This window comes from Gobius niger (assembly GCF_951799975.1).
Source record: "Gobius niger genome assembly, chromosome: 14".
In the NCBI taxonomy this organism is placed as follows: Eukaryota; Metazoa; Chordata; class Actinopteri; order Gobiiformes; family Gobiidae; genus Gobius; species Gobius niger.
This window is the reverse complement of record NC_136865.1, coordinates 25,044,720-25,068,873: the sequence shown is the minus strand read 5'-3', so window position 1 is coordinate 25,068,873 and position 24,154 is coordinate 25,044,720. Positions and strand designations below refer to the sequence as shown.

The window sequence follows — 24,154 nt, the reverse complement described above, 5'->3', positions numbered from 1 at the left end:
CCTCCGCTTTTCGCCAGTCCCTCACAAGTTCCTCGCTCACTCCAAACTTTCTTTCTGATGCTTGATTTCCATTTTTTAAATCTTCAGTGGTACAGGAGCAGCAAATACAGGAAACAAAAGCCTAGAGCGCCCTCTAGTGGCTGTCAGTGTGAAAATAACAAGCATGTGGAATTATGTATTTTGATATATAAGTCGCACCTGAGTATAAGTTGCACCTCCCCAGCCAAACTATGAAAAAAAGTGCGACTTATAATCCGGAAGATACCACACTTGATTAATAAAGGAGAATGTGGAAGCAGTAAGCTATATTTGATTCTAAAATGTATATTGAAAACATTGTTGAAATTAGGATGAGCTACTAAACCACATTCAAGTCTGAGCTAAACACTGCAAAACTTTTAGTATATTTAAGTGAAATAGGCAAAATATTTTCTTGAAATGACCATATATTATAAAGACTCTCTCAAACTCACCTAAAGGCCAGCTGCTCCACCTGGTAGTACCGCTCGTCCCGTAGCACTTTGAGCTCCTGGTTCAGATTTCTGATCAGAGACTCACAGTCCTGAAGGTAACAGGCCATTTCTCGCTCACACTGCACCGAGTCGCCACTCTCCACCCGCGACATGTCCTGGAGAACATGCAAAACACCATTACATCATTCAAGTTCAATTTCAGTCTATTTTATCACACGCCTATCCTGATGACTCATATATAAGGTAAGGGAATGACACAAAGTCTACAGTGGTTCTTGTATTTGACTGTAATTTTCTTTTCTACTCGTCTATAATGGCAGAGTCACAAAAAAGTCCATTTAAGGCTTGGACGTGCAGAGAAAGCCTGTTTATTCACCAGAGGCTGAGAAAGTGGTGAGCAAATATTTATTGTGCAAAGTGGTCACCGGCTTTTAAACCGTGTGTCCACATTAGACGATTGTAAAACCTAAATGATCCTTCACAAACCCCAGCCTGTGCGTAAACGTGTGAGACAAATTAAAAGTGCGTGCGGTGGAGGAGCGGCACTCACGGCCTGCAGCGTGTTCTTCGCCAACGTCAGCTTCTCCTCGCAGTCCAGAGCCATGTTTTGGATCTTGTTGGCTCTTTGCAGCAGCAGCTCAAGTCTAAAAAAAAGGAAGGAATAATAGAGTCAAATATAAATCATACAAATGAGATAATAATCAGCTTAGAATCGGTGTGTACCTGTCGACGGCTGGTCTAAGAGCCTTCTCTCGCTCCAGCATTTCCAGGATGAGTTTGCCCCACTCCTCTTCCAGGTCGTTCGGATGGAGGCCCTGAGGAAGCTTAATACGCCCGAACTCTATCCACACCTAAAGCAAACACAGGAGAATTTTCCTTTCAACATTCATAATACAACAATACCATAAATGTTCCCATATCATGCAGCCCTAGAATGAAGTTAAATAGAGTAAACAGAATAGTCAACATTCGTAGCCTTATTGGTTCTACTCTCTAAAAGGTGGTGACGGTGTGGATGCAAGAAAACAGGCCAAACTCTTCCAGTTCCTTTTGTTTTATTTATGGATTTGGACAATCAGGTCAGAAGACTCTTTTCCCAGGAGCCTCGGTGCTTCACCTGCTCGGGCTCTTGAACAGCGTAATGATAACAGGCCCAGAATGATTTCCTACAGGCTTGCTCCAGGTAGAATGCCTAACGTATTTTATTCTATAGTACTAGCTGAGACCCGGCCTTCGGCCGGGCCTCGCTAGTCTCCACATTTGATATTCTGGGATTATGAGTGATTACAAAGAAATGTCAAACCCGTCACACAGTTCAGCTGTAGACCAGTGGTTCCCAACCCATTCCAAAAACTATGGCCACTACAAATGAGTAAAAGAATGAATGCAAAAAAAAAAGTCAAACAAACTGCAATTGGAGTGTTTGAAGCACCCGTACTCCTTTCTTATAAACTACAACGACAATATTTTCGCCAAACTCGGGGAACAGGATTCAAGAGACAGTGGAATAATTATGGAGAAATATTAGGGGTTCAGTTCTAACGCTTTGGTTCACGGTGCAGGACCCGTGGTTTGGTGCATCACGGTAGTGTACAATCCAAAAAAAAGTGAGTAGGTTTTGAAATGAAATAGCCTAATGATCGTTGTTAGACAGTATTTATAACCTTACAATAAAATTGGCAATGCTTTCCAAGCTGCTTTAGAATAAAATGTACCTCTGGGCTCAATACGTGAAAGCAAAATAGAAAGCAAATGGTCCAGCAGCAAAGTAAAAAAAAGATAAAAAGAAAAAAAACTAAGCAGTGCAGGCCATGCGGTCGTTAAGTTGTAGTGTCATTGTCGCTTTTACGCACACGGAGGATAAATCAGTCGGAGCAGCGCGTGTGATTAGAGGCTCGTGTTTGAGCAGGTTTGGGGCGCACACGCACACACATACACACACGCACACACACGCACACATACATACACACACGCACGAACACACACACACACACGCGCACACATACAGACGAACGCACACACGCGCACACAGCGCCCTGTTGGGATGCGCACGCGCACACATACATACACACACGCACGAACACACACACATGCGCGCCCACACACATCGCCCTGTTTGTACGCGCGCACACGCACGGCAGTCAGATCTCGTGCACTCGCGTTTTTGTGACAGCGGGTTGTCCTCGGACAGCAGCACCGCGGTCCATAAGGACCCGTGGCCAATGCACGAGGCCGGTGGGACTCGTCACGTGGGGGCCGGCCGCGGATGTAATAACACCAACCACGCACACACGCAGTACTGTCGCCAGGCTTCCTGGTGTTCCCAAACGGTCTCCCATCCCAGTTCTAACCAGGCACTTTCCTGCTTAGCTTCAAAGTCGGTATGGGGAATAAACATGGCGGCGCCCAGGCGGCGGCCATTGAGTTAGCGTTTTCTATAATAGATGAGCGATCCCAGAGAGATACTTTTGCACAATAAAAAACGATGAATGTATATTGTGCACTGTGCATAATCATTTGTTTTTCCTATATCAAATGTCAATGCGATGGACAAAACAAGCTATGAGGCAAACAGTGTTTCATTATTATCTGAAGTAAACTTGTTTACTGTCTTCCAATCACATTACGTAAGCCTCCGGCGCCTTTCTGAGCAAACTACACGTGTTTCAATTAACTTGAACATCCTATACATACAAACTCAATTACTTCAGTGTTTTTTCCCTTATGTGCGATCACACTTTGGCCTTATCAGCTGAGCGAATAAACAAGTCCATATTTTATCTATCATCATGAGTTCCTTTTAAACAATACAACTCATTGATCGGAGAAGAGGAATATGTCTAATCCAACAACAGCGGTGACATAATTATCGCCGCTCTGAGCTAAACCCATGATGCGTGATGGGACTTGCACATGGGCGAACCAGTGACCACAGTTTCTCTGTTCAAACTCACCTCCAGTAGTTTGTAGAGATGTTCGATGTGACCTTTTTCTTTCTCCTTCGATGGGATTTCTGTCTCTTTAAAATGGACGTATTCATTGTAAAGTGCCTGCACAGAGAGGAGCGCACTGCAGGTTAGAGATGAATGGGCTGTGGTCAAGATCAAGATCAGACCATCTGCAAAAGCTGCAGAATGTAATGATTAAAGACATCATTCAATATGCCTGGGTTTGCAGGGAGTGTTTTTACAACCGCATATTGATTTCATGGTTTAAAAGTCATGAGACAGACAGCATCATGCAGAATCGTCGTAGCGGCGCGGTGTTGGGATTGACTGATACATGTCTTACATAGTGTATTCATAGTATCCTGTTTGTCACATCAGACACTCCTGGTTGATTTGTCCTGTGGATAAGAAGCACTTATATAGTATAATGTACCTTAAGTTCCACAGGGTTTTGAGGGAAGTTCTTGTTGGCCATGAGGGCCATGTGCTGACGGCTCCACTGGAGCAAAGAGGAGAACCGCGCCTGATACTCTGCCCAGCGCTGGTCCACCTCCTGGGAAGATGAGGGCAAAGAGATAAGGGCATTAAGGGCACATTATTATTCAGCATGAAGAACAGTCAGCAAACACCAGCACATATGATCAAGGTTAAGTGTTAGCATCTAAGAGGTAAAAGCATTAAAACTCCATAATGATGAAGTGCTATGTAACATACGTGTGCGGCGATGCCCTCTCCTCCCTCTGGGATCTTTGGAAACGCATCATAGATGGAGGAGACGTATGTGATGACCGACTTCTCATCTGGAGAGGGGACGTCCACATCTGTGCAGAACAAGGTCAGGGAGAAAACGACTTTGAGGAAATGGTCTGATGATAATATACAACAGATGTAAAGGGTTGTAATGTAAATGTAAATGAAAACAAAGTGCTCAAAACGTCATCAAGTGAATATTTTCATTTCAAAATCAACTCTTTGGCCAAATAATGGTGTCGATTGAACTTAAAACATTACAACAGCCCAATGAATATGGCTTCTTTGATTTGATTTATTTTTTCATTTTATTATTTATTTCATTCATTTAAAAACAAATGCAACAACAGAATTTCTCCCACCTTCAGCGTCGAGTAGCCGCGTCACTCCTAAAGACTCTGCGATCTCAAAGGCCTGCTCCAGGTTTTCCCTGTTGCTCTGTCGATCCAACACCTTCATGTCGATCAGGTCGGGCCTACACACAGTAATGCACAGTATTGTATTCATAAATCTTTATTATTTACATGAGCTCCTATGTATTTGTAGGGTACAGAATCTGCAGTCAGCATTAGCATGTCTCTCATGTCTCACTGCTCCACTGTCCTTGTGGTGCCGTGTTTGTTTAAGCTTCTCTATGTTTCTCAAGTAGCTGCAGTGATAGAAATTCTGCCTCTGTGGCACTGTATGATTTATTATATTTATTGTTTCTTTTATTTCCTGATACGTTTTGGAGCGAAACTGGTGATATCAAGCTGGGCGGCACGATGGCGCAGGCGTTAGCGTGAAAGCAAGCATGTTCGATCCCCGGACCGGGCGGGGCTGTTCTATGGAGTTTGAATGTTCTAACCATGTCTGCGTAGGTTTCCTTTGGGTACTTTGGTTTCCCCTAAAAACATGTACAATAAGCCAGGTTGAGTGAGAGTGTGTTTGAGAGTGGGGGACAATGGATGGGAATGAGCCCAACCTGACGTGTTTTACATCCCATGTGTTTTAAACTAGCATTTTCATATACAGTATATTCTTCCACAATGCTACCAAATACATTTTCAAGGTTTTAATAATAAATATGTCCATAAATAAATAAATATTGAAGGAAATTGTAGTTTAGTAAATCACTGAAGTTGCGTTTTTCTTATAATTGATACAATAGATTGCTATTAATAGAGACTATGGTGGCTACTAATCCTATCATAAGTCTTTAAACCAGGGGTAGGCAAGTCTGTGTTGTGGATTTTCTTGTCCATCTGTATGTAGGAAAAAACACCCAGGGCCAAACCTCCTAAGCTTAGCCCAAAGGAAAGTGCCGTTTTCAACAAATGCCAGTTCTTCTTCTAAGTTCTTCTAAGTACATCCTTAATGACCTAATGGGATGTTTTTCCAGGGAAATTTAAAGATATTGAAAGTATTTTAAGTTCTTTAACAGGTATTACGGTAGAGACTTCCCATTTTTTTAATTTGGAAGAGCAAAGTCAGGGCTTTAAAAAAAAATCCTCCAATCCTCCCACACCTCCCCAGGCTTCAGAGGAGGTGAGAAACATCACAATGAAAATTGATTTGCTTCAAGTTTGTTAAACACAAGTTTCACAGATTCACAGTGCAGAATCTGGAATATTCATTTGCTGAGTTAGCTAGTTGCAACCTCCACTATTGTATTTGTGATCGCCGCGCAAAATGCCATGGCTAGAAACAATATGCTAACGCTAAAGACAACTAATCAAAGCTGGAACAGAAACTATGATTGGATCACAGAAAGTAATAAAATAAAATCGGCCAGTGCTGGAGCGGCCAAGTATTTGTTTTTACAAATTATAGACCAGATATTCGGAAAAATCAGCCAAAAATATTGGCCGAGCATATCGACATCGGTCAATTAACCGCCCCCAAAATATTGGCATCGGCCTTAGAAAAACCCATAACGGTCGACCTCTAGTAATAGTATTTCTTCTCTAAATCAACTTGAGGGCCTGAGATCATGTACTGGAAGGCCTGATTCATTACCTACCCCTGCTTTAAAACATATTCTATTGTTGAAAAAATGACTATTGCCACAAGTGACATTTTTAGAATTAGGATTATATTAAAATATTCTAATAAGAAAGCAGGAATCTTACATTACACTGTATTCTAGGACCATATTTTTTCCTATTTTTAGTCTTGTGAGTGTTAAAGCATCACTGTTCACCTGTAACTGTGCAGCAGAGCGTTGAACATACGCCCATCGCTCCATGATGAGGTGAAGTTGGAACAGCGGAGGCCCGGATATCCCTCTGTCGCCTTCTTACTCCAGATCAGCAGCTTCTCTTTGGCCGTCAGGTCTCCAGACTCCCCACTGACGTAGATCTCCGAAATCTGTCAACCAGAGGGAACAACGCCTTTAGTACGAGACTAAAAATACCATCGCTTCACTGTTCACAATTTCATTATGCAATATCCAAAAGGCCAAGGATTAGTAGGTTGCCATGACTATATTTCTCTTCTTATTAAAACTAACAATGTATTAAGACTGCCTGACAACTAAAAAATATATGGGATGTACTACCATTTTAACGGCCTCAGCTTTCTAATGGTTGGAAATAATGGTTGAGTAACACTTTAGTGTTAACTCATCATTTATTAAGGCTAAATAAGGTGTAGTTATGATAAAGTGTTAGCAATGGTTGTATTTCCCTGTTTGCATTAGGATTGTGCCTATTGTGAGTAAATAAAAGCTTCGACAGATTTCAAAAGAGCTATACTTGAAACATTTTTACTGTAAAAACAATAGGAGTCAAAAGAAGTGAAGTGAATGAAGATGATTGTATCTAAGTCAGAGAGTTGAATCTCTTAACCCCCGCCTTAACCAAACGCATATTCTCCAGTTCGGGTTTTTCCAAAACTAAAAAGCTCCTCGAATGGAGAGCAACAGTGTAATGAAAAAAAAAGGATTGTAATGTCATGCTTGTGCTGTGGTGTTTTTGTTTTAGTCTCTCTTTGTGTTGCTTTTTTGCTGTGTTACTTATTTGTTGTGTTACTTTTTTGTTGCTCTTGTCACTTTTTTGTCACTTCATATTTTGCTATTGCTTTTCTGGCACGCTTTGATGTCACATTTTTGTTGCATTTTCATCCTCGGTTTTGTTGCCATTTGACACTTTTTTCGAGTAGCTTTTCGATTTGGGTAAAGCCAACCTGGAGACAATGCGCTCCGTTCAGGTGGGGGTTAAGGGGTTAAGCGACAAAGCACTGATATACAACAACAATTTTTGGCAAGACGACTGATGTAAATCTCTCCTGATCTTTTACTATGTACAAACTAAAGTGGTTAAAGGGGCTAGATGCAAGTTCACCATTTTATACTCACTACTGCCACCTCAGGTCATATGTGTAACTGCACCTTTAAGCTCGTGCATGACGGCACTTTGGACCCAAAATTAACACCTTTTTGAGTGACAGTGCAGGATTTTAGAGGCAGTTGTGACAAGTCTGAGCTCATTCTACACATTAGGACATCGCTGAAACATGTAGGGGGAGGAAAATACATGATTTTAACATTTTTAAACTCTGCATAGTCCCTTTAAGACATTATTCTAAAACGACGCGAAGTAAACAATATAAATGATAGGAGTCTAATACTGAAATAGCATGTTTCTACAACCCACTGGACAAAGATGCCGCATTGTTTTTGACATTGTAACAAATCAAGAAAAGACCAAGCAAGCACAGTTGACACATCGAGCAATAATTTGAAATAAAGCTCAAAGTACCGAGTTAAAATACCTCTGGACACACAATATAACATGCTATGTGTTTAGGATGTATTAAAAGTGTAAAAATGAACAGATATTAAGATATTTCTACATGCTTTATATAAAAACAATGACTAACAGGTTAAAGTTTTATGAATCTGTCTCCATTTCTCCCTCCCTCTGTTATTTGTTCACTCTCTCTCTATCTCTTCTGTCAACTCTGTTTGCCACTTCCTTTCATCTCCCCTTCTCTCAGATGTGGATCAATCTGTTGCCGTCTCATGCTCAGCCTCCTGTAGCTGCTATATCTTTTCACTCAGAGCCAAACAGGCTACTGCAGAGACAACACGTATCAGTAAAAAAAAAGAAAAAAACACACACATCACTATTATACTGCATTGTTTCCATTGGCAACAGTGAATGAGTGCCCTCAAGTATAATGAATCAAAAGATGAAATTGGCGAGTTGTGAAAGGAATGGCATTGACGGGTAAGGCATTTGTCTAGGGCTGTGTGCAAAACCAATCAAGTATGGAAGTCGGCTAATGCTTCTACACAAAAGTGGACACAAGACACAAAAGGAAAATGGCAGGAACACAAACAGATTGAAATTGACTATTGAGACAAAGATTGAAGGCCAGGAATCAAATGCTAGGAGCAAAATCCGCCATGTTCCTTGTTAGAGTTAACCAAAAACGATACAGAAAGAAAAGACAAAGGCAATGAAATGCGATCGCTACCTAGTGTGTCTTCATAACTGGGAAGTTTGGACGAGACAATGGAAGATTTTCGTGAGTTAAATGAAACCGTTAAATGAGCTGAAGTTTGTATAAAAAGTGTGTCTAGGTTCATAAATCAGCTCGCTTCATTTATACATTCCCATGCCCATTCCCAGCTCTTGCTATACAAAGAGTTTGGGTTTGAATTAAGGCGGCACAGTATATAATAATGAATGAATAATACATATATAATAAAATGTGTAGATCCTGATGTGTGTTTTGATGACTTCTGCTCGCTGAAAAACGTTCGATCTGTGTTTATTAAAGCAAAACTAAGTAACTCATGCCCCTAGAGGCCATAAGCACCACTGCAGGTGTTGTAGCATGTTGCGTTTTTTTACCAATTAATTGTCCGTGAGAGTAAATACTACGCTGACAGAAAAGACAAAGGGAGAGAGGGATATTGTACATCCAATTACAGAATGAAAATAATATTTTTCACTCAAACTTGGCTGTAAATACTGTTTAAGTGGCGCTAGCCCGTAGTTAGCTTTGCCAATTAGCCTGTTAGCTTCTTCTTCGTGACTCCTTTAAGTGTGTGTTGGTGACTCCAACCCGGTGGCAGTTGGAAGTTGCAAGCATGGTTTTCTGGCCAGAGACGCCAGGGGGAGATGAAAGACCCGCCAAGTATCCCATCAACACATTCCATATCCCAAGTTACTTAAATACCGAGCAGCCCAACTTTGAATGTTACAAAATAAATAAATTATGAGCAAATTCTGGCCTGTTTTTTTGTAATTTAGATTCACATGAAACATAAAACAAAAACAGAGATGGGGAAGAACTCTTTCAAATGCCTTGTCCTTACTGGTGAAATAAATCTTACACACAATGGCGTCAATATGTTTATGAGTATTTCTATTTCTATTGGGTTAATATTAAGGAAAGCACCAGGAATAGCCGTACAACATGCCCACCTACTTTGCTCCTTAGAAAGTCAACCTAGATAACGACAGTGAGTTATAGCCATTTGCCAACCTATTTACTCTGAATTAGCAATTTAGATTTACCTGCCTGACGATGTACACAAGGGATATGAGGACGGAGCCGACAGCAACACAGGCAGGGCACACAAGCTGGAGATATACTCGCTTTTTACTCGTCATTGACATTTTATCAAATCGTTATCGTGAACATAGCGGCTCATATCATGCCTTTACGACCCCATTACCCACTCTGTACTGTGATATAATGTGTGAGATTCATGCTATGATTATGCAGAGGAGAATTAAAATCTGACATGCGCGAAAGATCAAGGCTTTTATAGTGAAATGTGGAGTCGCTGAACAAATACAACTCATGTAGGAGGTGTCAGGCTTCACAATTAAAGGAAAACTTCTGGAGCCTCCATGGAAACTTTGGGCTTAATCGACCATTCTTTCAGTGCACAAAGCAACAAGCTGGACCTTTTCTCCAAGCATTTGGCACGAGGTGGGTGATATACAGTATTGTGTATTGAATTTGTTGTGAAATATTGTGAATTTGTGACAAGAAATATGCAAAACTGTAGTATAACATCAACCCAATCAACCTAAGATGTGTATTTTATCCGCACATGCTTTGCAAAACTACAGCTCTGATTGTGTTATTGATAGAGCAAGAAAATATTGAGTATTTGAGTGTTTGCCCACAGCAGTTTTTTCCATCAATACTGCGCGAAAGATTGTGTGAGGCACAATTTATAAAAATAGACTTGTTTTTTTCTTTTGTGATATCGAAAATTGCAGGACAGATTGGTAGTGGGCTCATTTTCTCTCTTTTTCCCCAAAGACTTCTCAAAACGCCACATCTGAAAACTATCCTTCATCAGTATTCTGTTGTCATCCCCCTTGCCCTGTTTAATCGTTCAAATCGGCCTCCTGCCCCTCCACTTCCCCCCTGTCCGACACACTCTGCACCGTCCCGGCGGATGATATAGGGTGGAGGAAAGTCCAGCGCTTGCCAGGAGACTGCAGCAGACGCCAAAAAGACGGAATAGGAGGAGAGAGGGGCGGGCGGCCCGCGTGATCGACTGGCCAAGGCTGATGTGGCACCGTGGGCATTCATTCCAGTTAAAAATGACTTGAGAAAACAGCAATGACCTCACTCCAAAGACGAGGGAGGAAGTGAGATAGATAACTGGCTACAGCTGAGATATGCAGTCGTACATCAAAGACCGGCCATGTTTATCCAAGAAAAGTACATGCATTATTATTGATTCTGGCAATGAAAAGGGCAGATCCTGAGTAACCGTCATTGGCCGCTTGTGGAAAAAAATGTATCTTTAACAACATTGAGTTTTTAGCTACATAACATAACTAACGATATGTAAATTGTATGCATGGGTCATTCATTCAATCAATTATTTAGTGGCTACAGGGAATTGCTATCATTATATATAAAGAAAGTGTTTTTTATAGATAATTCGTTCATTCACAAAGGTAATTCTAGCATAAAACTGCCATAATGTTGACAACATTCCACATGAATCTCTTCAGGATTCCCACAATAAAATTGGTTGAGATGAGCCACACGGGTACTAGACATGATGAGGAATAATAATCCAGTGAGTTTCGTGTCGCCTCAAAAGGCATCATTATAATCCCTTTCCAAATGTAGCACATACATTTGGAATAATGATAATTGAAGCCATTTTTAAAAGTCATCTATAGTCATCTATTACTATTGGTGGAGCCTGTGGGATCTTCGGGACAATAATGGGACTATGATGCTCCAAAGTTTGGGCAAGGTCGGTCTCTTTTTCTCCCCCATAATCTCAAAACAAACTACACAATCTATGTGTATTGCACCCGGTATAGTGTTTGTTGCCTGTTCTTACTGTGTATTTCATATGTTGTGGACTGCTATGTTCCCTTCTGCAAACAAATCAACCTGCAGGTATAAGAAAGCTTGATCCGTGACCTTGAAAAGTATACCTTCTCTAGTCCTACACATTTAAAAGTAACTACACTATTGAAGAACAATTAAACAAAGGCAATGAGTGACATTTTAACTCCAGTAATGATTAAATAAAGATGCCCTTTGTCTATGGGAAATACTGCAAAAGGCACTTTGCTGCAGGGCTCCACAAGTATGAATCTTTACATCAGGAGCGGGTTTGTCCTTTACACATCACTTTTTATCTTCCAACGTGACCAACAGAGAGCATCGCCGGTATATTTCCACTGGTATCTCTCTTTGTATGCTCCAACAAACTCCTGTGCAGAGAAACAGCTCTAATCCTCACTGTGAATATTGATGCAGTGCCGTGTGAAGGCTGTGTCAATGCATAATGCACTGGAGTTTTACCCGACAATGCAAGTTTCCAATTCAAATACTTTATAATATGCTTTGCGGCTATATAGGATACAACATGTCCATTCCTGTACTAAAATCGCAGCCATTTAATATGTGTAAAACCTCTGCCAAGGCACTGGTTCTTTCCTGCAATGCAAAAGAGTGCCCAAACATAGCACAATAATGATTTAATGGTCAAACTACAACCGCTACTGCTACCAATACTACTCAGTGTTGTCAATAAAATGTGACTTCAAATCAAATAAACATTATTCAGCGCAGGCCGACCTCTGATAGATTGATTTGAATGAACTTTGACCCAACAGTCTCCCGACGCATCAATGCGAAAACCTTCAAACTCAGCTATTTTAACAGGAGACAGAAGCGGTATGTGCAGATGAGGAAGGGTTAGCCTTGCACCAGAGCAAACGATCCATGCACTAATGAGAAAACGTCAGCTTAGCTTCCGCTGTGCGCTAAATTAGCCTTCTGGGTATTTGCATTGAGTGGGAAAAAAATGTGGACGATTAGTGAACAACCTGCTCCTAAACTTCAACAAGTGGCTTCAGATTAACAGCAAACTTAAAAAGAACTGCTTTCAAGTGAGTTGAGAGTGGTGGATACTTCACTGTTTTTGAATTTAAGAACAATTGTATTGAAAGAGTTGCTCAATGCTCAAATGCAATCTTTAAAATTGATGTAGATTAATATACACAATTATTTTTTATTGATGTGATCCTTCGACGAGCATTTTTGCATCAATTTATTACACTGTAAAACACTTTCCTTTCCGTAAACTAGCAGTTGAAGCAGTACTAGTTGTGATCAAGGTTTTCTTGATCATACAATGAAGACTATACTTGTTCCCTCCTTGTCCCTTTCAGAGCACTTCAAGCAAACATTGTAATTTGCAAATAAGAAATGTGGTTATTGGTTTTGCCTCATGAAATAAAGGATGAATTAACAAAACACATAGACTACAGCAACTTCCATGACCATTACCAATACTACTTATAAAATACAGGGAGCGAAGGCTGCTGTAATTGTGCGAATAGAGGCTTAGGACTTTTTACCATCGGCCGATCTAGCGCCAATTAAAAAAAGATATCTCCGAAGGTGATTGTTCCCCTGAGGCCAAGGAAGCAGTGGGGGAACCTGAGAAACATCGTGAGGAAAATTGGTTGGCCACAAGTTTCACCAACTAAACCTTGACCAATATGGACATGCTGTATGTCATTTTGAAGCACAGAACCTGGAGAATTCAATTGCTTAGCAACCTCAGCAATCGGTCAAAAAAGCCAACATGTCGCCATTGTGGAAGGTGCTGATATTAGCCTATCAACAAACATGATTGATGTAACGTAGTATCAGTTGTCTGTGTTGACAGGCTAATATCAGCACCCTCCACCAATGATTGCAGCGCAAAATGCCGCGGCTAGCAACAGTATGCATGATTGAATCACCAAATCTAATACAACAAGATCAGCCATTGCTGGAGTGGCAAAGCATTTGTGATTTTGCAGGAAATCCCCCCAAAAATCGGCTTTGGCATTAGAAAACCCCATATCGGTCGATCCCTCTACTCAGAACCGTTACACTATGTTCTGTCTAACCCTGTAGGTAAAGACATTTGACAGACAGGAATGCACCAACCCTGTTTCAAACATAGCTTTTCCCCACATGTCTCAAGTCATGACAACAAAGTGGGGAGTGGTTCAGACCTGCTCTAGACATGAAAAACATAAGACTTCAGATGGTACGAGTCACGGTTCTGGGGTTTATGGGTCACACCGAGAAGATTACAAATACAATGCTTCTTTGTGGCCGATTAAAAGCAAACCTCACATGCAAGTAAGACCTATGTTCTTCGAGTATAGAGCGCGGGACAGGTCTCAGGCTTTCCCATGTAACGGAACGCCTTTGATCTGGGCAAAAGCGGAGCCAGCGGGTCAAGAGAGTTTTGTGGTTTGATGCCCATACTACACAGTAGACACAGTAGCAAAGCAGTTAGTGCTCTGACCTCACTTCAAGATGATTCGGTGTTCGCTTCACAGACTGGATAAGGCTTTTATATTTTGTGTGGACCAGGCTGATGTCCCTTACCACTAAAACGTATACAACAGGGTCCTCTCTTAGGCCAGGTCTCCTATGAAATTCCTAATCTCGGATAAATAAAGGTCAAATTACAGTACACTCCCACAGACAGTCAAGAAGCTGAACTCTCCCTTTCCCTCCTTTACTGCCCTCTTTTGTGTATAAACATTTGAATATCGCTCTGAATATAGTACTGTATCATCCATTGTATTCACTGATCTGCCCGGCACACCACTGAATACTGTGATGTCATCTGAAACCCAGCGCTGCACGTCTTATCTCGTCTCCAGAGCTTAAACTAGAAGCGTGCACTCTCTACAGTAAAGTAGTCACTCATCCCATCCAAAAGCCGCTCCTGAGGCGTTGGGCACATCCCTATTTTAGAAACATGGCCTCTTTGAAGTCAATTTAAAAAGGACAGACAGAGGAGGGAGTGTCCGCGCTGATCGAAACCAGACAGAAATATGTTTGATGTCGATATAGCATCACTCGTAAAGGCCATCCCTGTATGCATTTGTGAACGAAGACAAAAGAGAAACAGTGCCAAGCGGGGGGTGAGACATGGCTGTGTTGGACAAATTAGGAGATTGTGACATCCCCGGGGGGCATGTGATGAATCCGAATCCCTTTTTATGCTAAGCAGTTTGTCGCGGGGTTGAACGCAAAATGCCGGGTTTGGCTCGGGCGCAGATGCATGTCTCTAATGCACAGAGAAAGTGAGGTATTGATCAGGGTTGCCAAATGAAAGTGCTATTAAACAGGGATGCCTGAAAGCTGCACCGCTCTCGCCGTAGTGAGTGTGTGCTTTAAAATGACTCAGCAGCTTCAGCATTAGAATAAAAGCGACGGAGCGCTCATGTCTCCTGCAAAATACGCCACTATTGTCAGTACAACGTCTGTGTTTAAGAGGATCATACAAAAGAGCTAAGAAATCCTCATTTTCTATATGGAAATGATACTGGTTGATGACTTGTATGTAATGTCCAAGCATTAATTCAAGCACATAATACACTACAGTAGATTCATGAAGAAGTAGCATGTGCTGGTTCTCAGTAATAGATCAATGTGTTATTGTCTAATTCATCCTGTTAACCCTAGAACACTATCGCTCAAATTCAAAACCCCATCACTAACGCCGGGTGATTTTTACCCGAGATAATACACCCGATTAAAAGTACTGGTCATCAAAATTAAAACATGACAATACATGACACATTTGAGTTCTTTTATAATAAACCGTGTCATGTCTAATAAAATGAAAGAAAAGCATCATGAGGGAACCAAATAAAAAAAAATTTCCATCAATAAAAAGATGGAAATTTGTTTTTTAGTCCACCCATTCCTGGGATATGAGAGACTTGGTGATTGTGGTGAAGGCTCAGTGTCCTTGGCACGAACAGCCGCAGGAGAGGGAAACAAAATATGTCATATTTTGAAATGGGTATAAATGACCAGCTGACTAAAATAACTATGTGCTACTCAGTTACTGTGAGGCCAGAGACACCGAACTCTGCGACAGAAGCGTAGCTGTAGTTGAAGTCGCAAAGTAAATGTGGCAGCCCTGAATGTCAACCTTGAAAGGGGGCAGGATTGCCTGATTAAATAAACTAACCCTACCCTACCTTCTATCACTATCGCTGGGTGAAAATCACCCGAACATGTGCCTGTAGGAAAAAGTGTGTTTTGGATTAGGAAAACACCCAGGCCATCAAAGATGTCAAAGACAAAGCTGAAGCCCAGAGACCCATGACACTACCCATAAACGCAGCATAATTAAAATCACATAAATGTGTTTGCTCAGGTGAAAACCACCCGGCAATAGTGTTCTAGGGTTAATAACAATTTCACTAAACCAAGAAAATGATATCTCACTCTGTCGGAAAAAACAGGACAACATTGACTAATTGAGTTGCAGAAATTCTGCAGCTTGTTAGACTTTGCATATAACAGAATAAGCTGTCTGTCTGTAGGAGTCTGCACTGTCACTGTTTTGCATAACAATGAGATCAAGACCTCCTTTATTAGAGTAATACGATCAAAGGAGCCACGCATCAGGAAAACAGCTTTGGCAGCAATTTGAAAGTTAGTATTTCCAAGGACATTGTTGATTGAATTGCAAATAAAGAATCAACATCTCGTCACATGGAGTGTGGTTAATGACCTTATCGGCGTTTATTCTACAAGATGCTTTAGAGCAATGGGACCAAGAGTCACATGCGACACTAGCTCAGCGTGCGCTCACAGAACAGCTTTTCTTCGCAGCTCGGTTCAGCGTCTGTCACTGAGACTGAGTGGAGGACAGTGAGTTTGGCAACACCCGCTTCGTCTCATCACCAGTGCACTATATAGACACGCGCATAATGAAGAATTTAACCTGCATCTTCTTATCTAAGTCAAAGTGCAGAAAGCAAACCACTCCACAACCCACGACATCTTGAACATTATTCCTGGCGAATTCTGATTAAATTAACGAATTTCAGGCCTACTATTCCCGCACATTTGGCCCGTCAGTCTGTCGTAACACGTGAACAACAAGCGGGAGGTGAGCTGAAAAGGAGAGCGGCTGTTCGGTGTTGATTAGACTCCAGGAAAAAACACTGACGGAGCTTTTTGGTGCTGATAACGACACGCAGGGACAAACAAAAAACACGGTCTGTAATAGGAAACAAAGCTGCGACAACCTCCTGTACGACTGATTAAGAGAAAGGAAAACGTCTATTATTGAAAAGAGTACAACGTTCAGCCGTCTTGTGCCACAGAAAAAAAGGCTGAATTATTTTGGCCTGTTTCCTCAGGTACAGAAACATTCATTTAAGCAACAAAACATGAAAGGCCAATTCTAAGGAGTTTCAAAAAGCCTGAATGAACAGAGTTAATGTGTGTGACATTTGAGGTTTCTTTTTTCGCATTTTCCATTCAGCCAAATAACCCAGTTCGTTTTAATGAGGTGTAATTTCTGGAAAAAGGAAGTACTTAGTGACTCACGTACTGAATGTAATAGAGGGTCCTCGCCATGAGCTCGTGAAATTAATAGCATGGCATTGACACTCAGCACTTTCTGAGATTTGAAGAGTGATTCATTCATATGAGTCTTTTTATACTGATATGATCCACACTATATCCTTTAGTTCTGGTTTAGTCCTCGGTTTATCTCTGCTTGGACCTGGGTCAGTCTTGGCCTAGTCTTAGTTCCTGTGTGATCCGTCTTAGAGGCGTGGTGTTCATTTTCTTCCTAAGTTTAAAAAAGAAGTGTTAAAAGTACGCCTAGCCGTGTTGCTGCATGACATTCATAGATTAGGCAGACGTTACAAAATTAAAAATGAGACTCAAATGCCAAATTAAATCACCAACCCACTGTCAAATGAACGGCTGCTATTTCATTCTTATATAAATGGTCACACCACACAAAGTAAAGCAAAGTAAAGTTTTTGAGGATCTGTACTGTCCTTGAGTAGTGTTTTTGTTGAGAACTTCCAGGACATTTGAAAGACAAATATAATAGTCCACTACATTTTGATAAAAGCTGCAAACTATATATGTGTTTTTTAAAGGGACTAGATGCAAGTGGGTCATTTTATACTCACTACTGCCACCTCAGGTCTTACGCGTAACTACAGTCTCTATACTAAGCTTGTGCATGACGGCACTTCGGACCTAGCCTGGTTTTACCACTCATTGCATTTCGTACAAGAGCCAAGTCAGAGCAGACTGAAGAGCTTCAATAACTTGCGCATCCGCCGCCATTGCCAAACTACAACCAGCAAATGCGCCCCGCTCCCTGAATGGTAGATCGAAATTCACCCGATGTAGCGCGGCCACTGAGATGAGGTCCAGACGTACATGTAGGGAAATTATAATTGACCAGAGTTACGGATGGCTAAGGCCAGGCTACTTTGGACCCGAAGTAACAACTTTTTGAGCGACAGTGCAGGGGGAGGAGGTTTTAACATCTTTAAACTCTGTATAGTCTCTTTAAAGCAACAATGTTATAATTCACTGACACAATTCATACATTTTATTTTCCTCAACGAAAACTTCAGGACTTTGACTTAAGAAATAATATGACTGAGCAACTCTTCCATCTTCTTTATGGACTATTGTTTGACCAGAAGTATCTGTACTCTTACTCAGGTACTACACAGTGAAACAAAAATAAAAAATAAGCAAACACCTTCTCCTAATGTGTAAAATTGTGTGCTTTTAAGCGTCCAATAAAGTAATACCCATTTATATGTTATAGTATGAACTCAAACCTCGGGCAGGGGCGTGACTATCGCCTGTTGCTGCAGCGACTGACAGCTCTCCAACACAGAGTCCAGCCTCTCGGAAGAGCTCCCGATCGGGACGCCCCACTCCGTCTGACTGGGCGTGGTCCCCGTTGTCCCCGGCGACGTCAGCGGCAGGTCACTGGTGTAGCCCGACTCCAGAAGAGAGGGGGAGCGCTGGGGTGCGCCAATGGGGGTTCCTAAGCACATTCCCTTGGAGGTGATATCCAGTTTTGGGACGGTAATATCACGCTTTGGTGTCTGGGTCATGTCCTCGTTCAAAACTTTGACAACTTCTCCAGGTATTCCCGTGTCGCCCCTCCAAACCGGGGAGCCGTAGTCACTCGGATACACTGTCCTAACAACGCAGAGCTTACCATCCACTTCCCGGATATGAACGACGCCTTTACGCTCCTTTTCCGATGGCGTTTTTACTCGGGACGCCCCATCGTGTGTCTGTTTCGACTTGTCCTCCACATCATCTTTCTTTTCACTTTCTCCCTCCTTTTTCACCTTCTTTGGCTGCAAAATCCAAGGTTTTTCAACCACACCTTGGAGTTTCCCCTTCACCCGTAACACCCTCCCCCCTCCCGGAGTGGTGCTGCCCAGCGGAGCGGCGCTGTTGACCGGGGAGATGGTGGTAGTTTGGCTGGGAATGCTGGAGACGTCCACTATGGCACTGACAGAGTCCTCTTCGCCGGGGTAGCAGAAGACGCCCTTCCATGCCGGGCTGGGCTTCGGGGACGGTTCATGCGCCCTACCGCCCAAAAACATCGGGGACAGAGTATTGCTTTGCGAAGTGGCGGGCAGAGTAAGAAGACTAGGTTTGCGGAATTCAAATTCAGTCGCCTTTTGGACCACATCGTCGTCATTTTCCTCTTCATCGCGTTCAGGAATTCTATACTCGTCAAAGTCCGCCTCTCCTTTTTTAGCTTTCTTGCTTTTGTGTTTTCGTCTGAACCGCAGCCGCCTCTTTGGTGAGTGAGGGGCCGCTCCTGGATGCTGCCTCTCGGGGGGAGGAGGCCGGACACAACCGATGGAGTTCCCCATGTTTTTGACACAGGTGCAGGGCATACAAGCTTCAAGGGTCTACTCAACAGTATAGATCAGCTTGGTCCTGGTTTAGATTTGGTCCAGTCGTACTCGAAGTCTTAGTTTAGTCCATGATCGCTCCCTGGTTTAGTTCTCAGGTAGCCAAAAGGGATTTATTGGTGACGATCCCAAGAATGTGAACATGGAAAGTGCCAAATCAGTATCCAAATGTCTTCAAGTTTTGTCCTTCGAAACAAAGATAAGAAGTCCAGCTTTTGAAGAGCAATATAGCTGAATTAAAATCGCCTTTCATCAAATATAGTACAATAACCTGGAATGATCTTAATCAAGGGATCCTCAACCTACAAAAATGCTAACCCAACCCCTTTTCTGCACGCTTTCTCGTTGATTGCAACCATTTTGTCAGGGCTTAATAAAAGAATTTCCCCCTCCATGTTTATTCATGTAGACTGGCAGGTGAGTGATAGCTCCTCATTTGCCTGACAGCTTTGATTAATGTGAAAATAGGCAGAGCAGGCTAAACTTCATGCTTAAATTTAGCTCCAAAATGGTGCACAGGAATGAGCTGAGGGCACTTTTTAGGAAAGTAGCTGTAGCCAACGTGTCATAACATTTTTCTCTCTGCTTTCACCCACAAATTGACTATTCTTGTACAGTGGTAGAATGATTAATCTCAGTGGAATATTGCAATTTCAGCTGTTTGAAAAAGCCGGCTAACCTTGTCGTTTAAACTTCTACAAATGTTCTGAAATGCTAGACATAGTAGTCTTAGTTAGTCTACATTTCAACTATCAACCAGCGCTAATACATTGACCTCCATTTATATACAATATCCACGTGCCTCTGCTCACTACGATCCCTAAAGACTGATGGTCAAGGACACTCGGACTCTAATGGAGGAGAGCTGTGCGTAACGCTCGGCTCAGGTGGTAGATTTATCACGGAAGACTTGAGCAGGTAAGCTGTCGTCTCCCAGCAGCCGATCCGTCAGACGAAATGACAGTGAGTGGCAGAGAAAGATGAAGTCCGGCAAAACGTTATTCAGCCCATTAGAGCCACTGCGTGAACCATCGCAGGTGTGTGTTATATGACTCCAAAGTGTGAAAATATGTGCTCCAGGAATCTCAATAATTAAATTTCATCTTGACTATTGAAAAATTGCAATCGTTAACCCTTTCCAGGTTTGAGGTTGTGTGCGCTGTAAGCTATGGCGTGCCTTATAGCCAGAAGCTCTCAAACTCATGAATTATCAATGCAATCATCTGACTGCGATGATGTTATTGCCTGTAAGGACTAAACTAGGAAAGAGGATTGGCAAACGCAGTCCAGTGAGGTGCACGGGGCCTGTTGTAGAAACTCTATCTGACAGTAGTGGAAGGAGCAATAATGTCGTGGTCAATACAGTTCGTAGTAAAGCATGAGCGTCCCATAGTGCCGAGCCAGCACACAGGTGGAGAGATAGTGGACAGTCAGCCAGTAGAGGAACAGATTGGTGGAGGGTGTAGCCAACACTCAATCTACACAATTCAAAAGTGTTGGTTTCTTCACTTGAGGACTTGGGGAAAATCCAAGATATTTAGACAACAGGCAATTTGGTCACAGTCTCAGGGCACTGGTGTACTCTTTGTGTCTGTCCCAGCCTGGGTAAAGTGATGAGATGTCAGGGACAATATCCAGCTTAAACAAAGATGCCAATCACTCCACGGTAAAAGTTCTCAATGTCTAATCCTTCCAGAAGGGGGTATTATCTAGTGTGTGCTTTGAATCTGGCAAATTAGCAAGAAACCTGTGGAGCACCTCACCAGAGCCTACAACAGCTCTGACCTTTTCCCGCAGCATCAGAGTGACTTAATCTCCCTGGACATCTTTGCTCGCCTCCTTCCCTGGACTCTCCCTACGAAAAACCCGACTTATTTTCCAATGTCAGGGATCCTCCGGTGAATGGCGTGCCCCCGTGCAGTCCAATCATAAAGCTCCGGTGTGCTGCTGTCACTCTGCCAGCCCTGCTTCCCCCTTCATCAGGTGGTGCAGTGCGACGATGCCTTCCCCAAAAAATCCACTCTTCGTAGGGGTGAGGGAGGGTGCCAAGTCTGTAACCCACGCCCCGAAATTGCATGGGATTACACAGCGCTGATGACTACAGTGTCAAGATCCTTTCCCGCGCCTAATAGCTTGGCATGTCAATCCAATCCTAATTTGCGAGAGGCATCTGAGGTGACAGCATCTTGGTTGGGGAAGTAATCAAGAAACCAGTTCGTATTTGGGTTTTTCTGAGGTTTGAGCCAACACCACGCAGGAAGATATGTCCTAGTTCATGTGCAGGTATCACTGGAGTGGAGCCAGGAGTACGGCTTGTCCAGAAAAGGGGCAACCCTGAAGTTTTCCCCTTACGTCAGGCCACAGAACAAGCGGTTCCCAAAATCGTTTATCCTCAGGCAACCTTGCAGCAGTCTCCATAGCATCCTCGTTTAAAAAAGGGGGGAATCCGATTGTTACAGTGAAGGAGCAGTGGAGCTGCTAGTGACAAGTGGAGGCAGGGCGGTCCTTCGAATCAGCTGTTCCGGAGCCCTTTACATGCATGTAGCCCCTTCGGATTCAGCCTATTTTCTCAATACTAGCCAAAATTGACAATGCTATTTCTGGATTGGCCTCCTCTGTTGCATCGCCGGTTGCTTGGTTTCGTCCTCTCGCTTCCAAACGCCGGTAAAGGGAGCAGAGAAAATAGCTTAGTGTCTCCCGTTCGATGCTGCTACTCCTCTGCTTGGCTCTGCTCCCCTCCCCGGCACCAGCGCTCGCAAACTCCTCCTACCACGTTTTCTCATTTCTCGTGATCTCTCTCCCTCTCCCCGCTCTCTCTCTCTCTCTCCACCTCTCTCTCTCCTCCTGTAAAAGGGAGAGATCTTCAAGCTACAAAGCCACACAACCGCACACACTTGACCCAGTAGCTTTGTAAGCAAGTGACAGGCTCCAACGAGGGAGATAGAAAAATAGGAAAACGGCACACACCCAATGACAGAGAAATCACATTCTTAAATCGAGACCTTTTCATTATAGCAACAGAATGGGATTCAGGTGCTCCTCAATTTATTGTCTAGCCTGGAGGCTATCTGCGCGCCCATCCAACTACAGGTGAAAAGGTTGTGGGAGCGGAAGGAAACGGAGATTGCAAGAAGATTGAAGGAAATTTACTTGGAAAGTGGACTATCAAAATGAAAAACAATATGGACGCTATTGGATTTTCCAGAGTTAATCCAGCGCATCTGGAAATCCGCTGCTGGTTTATTTAGGGATTTACGGTGATTCACTATAGACAGTGAAGGCTTAAGGGACGGTAATCATTGCATTATGGGAATGCAAGGCGTTATCAAATGCACTTAGAATCTCAGTGCGAACTTTTTGTGTACTTTTTTTTATGTAACACGATTGAGAAGATGCCATTAACGCTATTGTTTGGAATCACTTTGACATATTGCTGAAATGCATTTATACTGAATCTTGTTTTTGTGAAAATGCAGAACATTGACCTTCAGGATCCATTAAAAATACACATGCGATATTGTGATCATGCCCTTTCTGTTGAAAAGGTTGAAGCGTGACCATATTTGGCAACTGTAATAATATGTATGCCGCAATAAAACATAAAAACAAGTCTTGTCCAGCATATACTAAAAAAACACCTTAAATTGATTAAAGTGAACGTATGCACAAGTGAGGCTTCTTTCAAATGCACAATTGATATTTTACGTTTTTAAATTTGAAATAATGTCTATATAAAGAAAAGATAGTAGCAATTGAAAGACTATGCTTGTCAGGATTTCATATTAAATTAGAGCTCCCTCTGCAGTCAGTAGTGGCAATTAAATGTGACACAAGCTTTCACTGTCATGTAATGGCATGTCAGCAAATGTGGCCTTTGCCTTTGCTATGCCCAATCCTGGCAGACCTTGGAAGCTAAGCAGGGGAGGGCCTGGTCAGTACTTGGATGGGAGACCGTTTGGGAACGCCAGGAAGCCTGGCGGATGTAGTGAGTGAGTGGTTGGTGGTGGGCGGAGGGGCCGATGGCGTGTCCATCCATATGGAGTGTTCAGAAAAGCGCTATTTAAACGAACAGGCCACCATTTTTCCATACTGAGATATGTTTTTACCTGAGCTTAGACGAGTTGATGCGTACCTGCCTGGTCTTTGTGCGTGCCCGTGGAAGAGCTTGGTCGCTTCTAACTTCACTCCGTTTGGAGCTATTGGAACATACTGGGAGAGGCCAAATGCTAACAAAATCTTTTGTCTTTTTGCATGACTGAGGGCACGCACAAACACCAGACAGGGACGCATCAACTTGTCTAAGCTAAGGCAGGAACATATCTCAGTATAGAAAAAAATGGTGGCCTGTTCCTTTAAAACCAATGCATAATTATTATTATTAGCAAATGGCACTAGGGTGAATAGACCTCGAGCGCAGAACCATTCAGATCAGATACAGTGATGGCTTTAGAAATGGAGCTTTGTGTTTTCTTTATAACAATAAAATCCTGATAATAGATCAGAGCGCCACAGCGGTAGAAGTAGAAATGACCAAAGTAAAGGGGATTACTCAAATGAAGCTTGGTATTTTTTTGGGTGAGGGAATAAGATGGATAAATAAGACCATACACTTTACAGAGGGATTTGTCATGCTCTATATAGCAGGCTACTCCATTCTATACATCTGGCTTTAACAATAACATATAGGTACACTTTACATAGAGACAAAGGCAGTCTGGTGTAACAGTGGTGATCCATCTTTCCTCATTAAAGACAA

The 24,154-nt window shown here is 42.5% G+C and overlaps 1 protein-coding gene across 14 annotated transcripts in view; it reads right to left on the bottom strand.

Moving 5' to 3' along the window:
• The window catches only part of macf1a (microtubule actin crosslinking factor 1a), a 309,958-nt gene that overhangs the window by 133,440 nt on the left and 152,364 nt on the right, over positions 1–24,154 (bottom strand). For 11 of the 14 annotated variants that reach the window (XM_079570808.1, XM_079570817.1, XM_079570814.1 and 8 more), the window contains exons 1-9: positions 18,295–19,545; positions 6,354–6,520; positions 4,534–4,646; positions 4,136–4,242; positions 3,855–3,974; positions 3,428–3,523; positions 1,197–1,324; positions 1,024–1,117; positions 474–628 (exon numbers count right to left, since the gene is read on the bottom strand). In XM_079570808.1, coding sequence (XP_079426934.1) covers positions 474–628; positions 1,024–1,117; positions 1,197–1,324; positions 3,428–3,523; positions 3,855–3,974; positions 4,136–4,242; positions 4,534–4,646; positions 6,354–6,520; positions 18,295–19,380 — 2,066 coding nt within the window. In that variant the 5' untranslated portion in view covers positions 19,381–19,545. Of the gene's footprint in view, positions 1–473; positions 629–1,023; positions 1,118–1,196; positions 1,325–3,427; positions 3,524–3,854; positions 3,975–4,135; positions 4,243–4,533; positions 4,647–6,353; positions 6,521–18,294; positions 19,546–24,154 lie in introns of those variants that run through there. The other 3 variants (XM_079570810.1, XM_079570811.1, XM_079570812.1) reach the window with 1 other exon arrangement.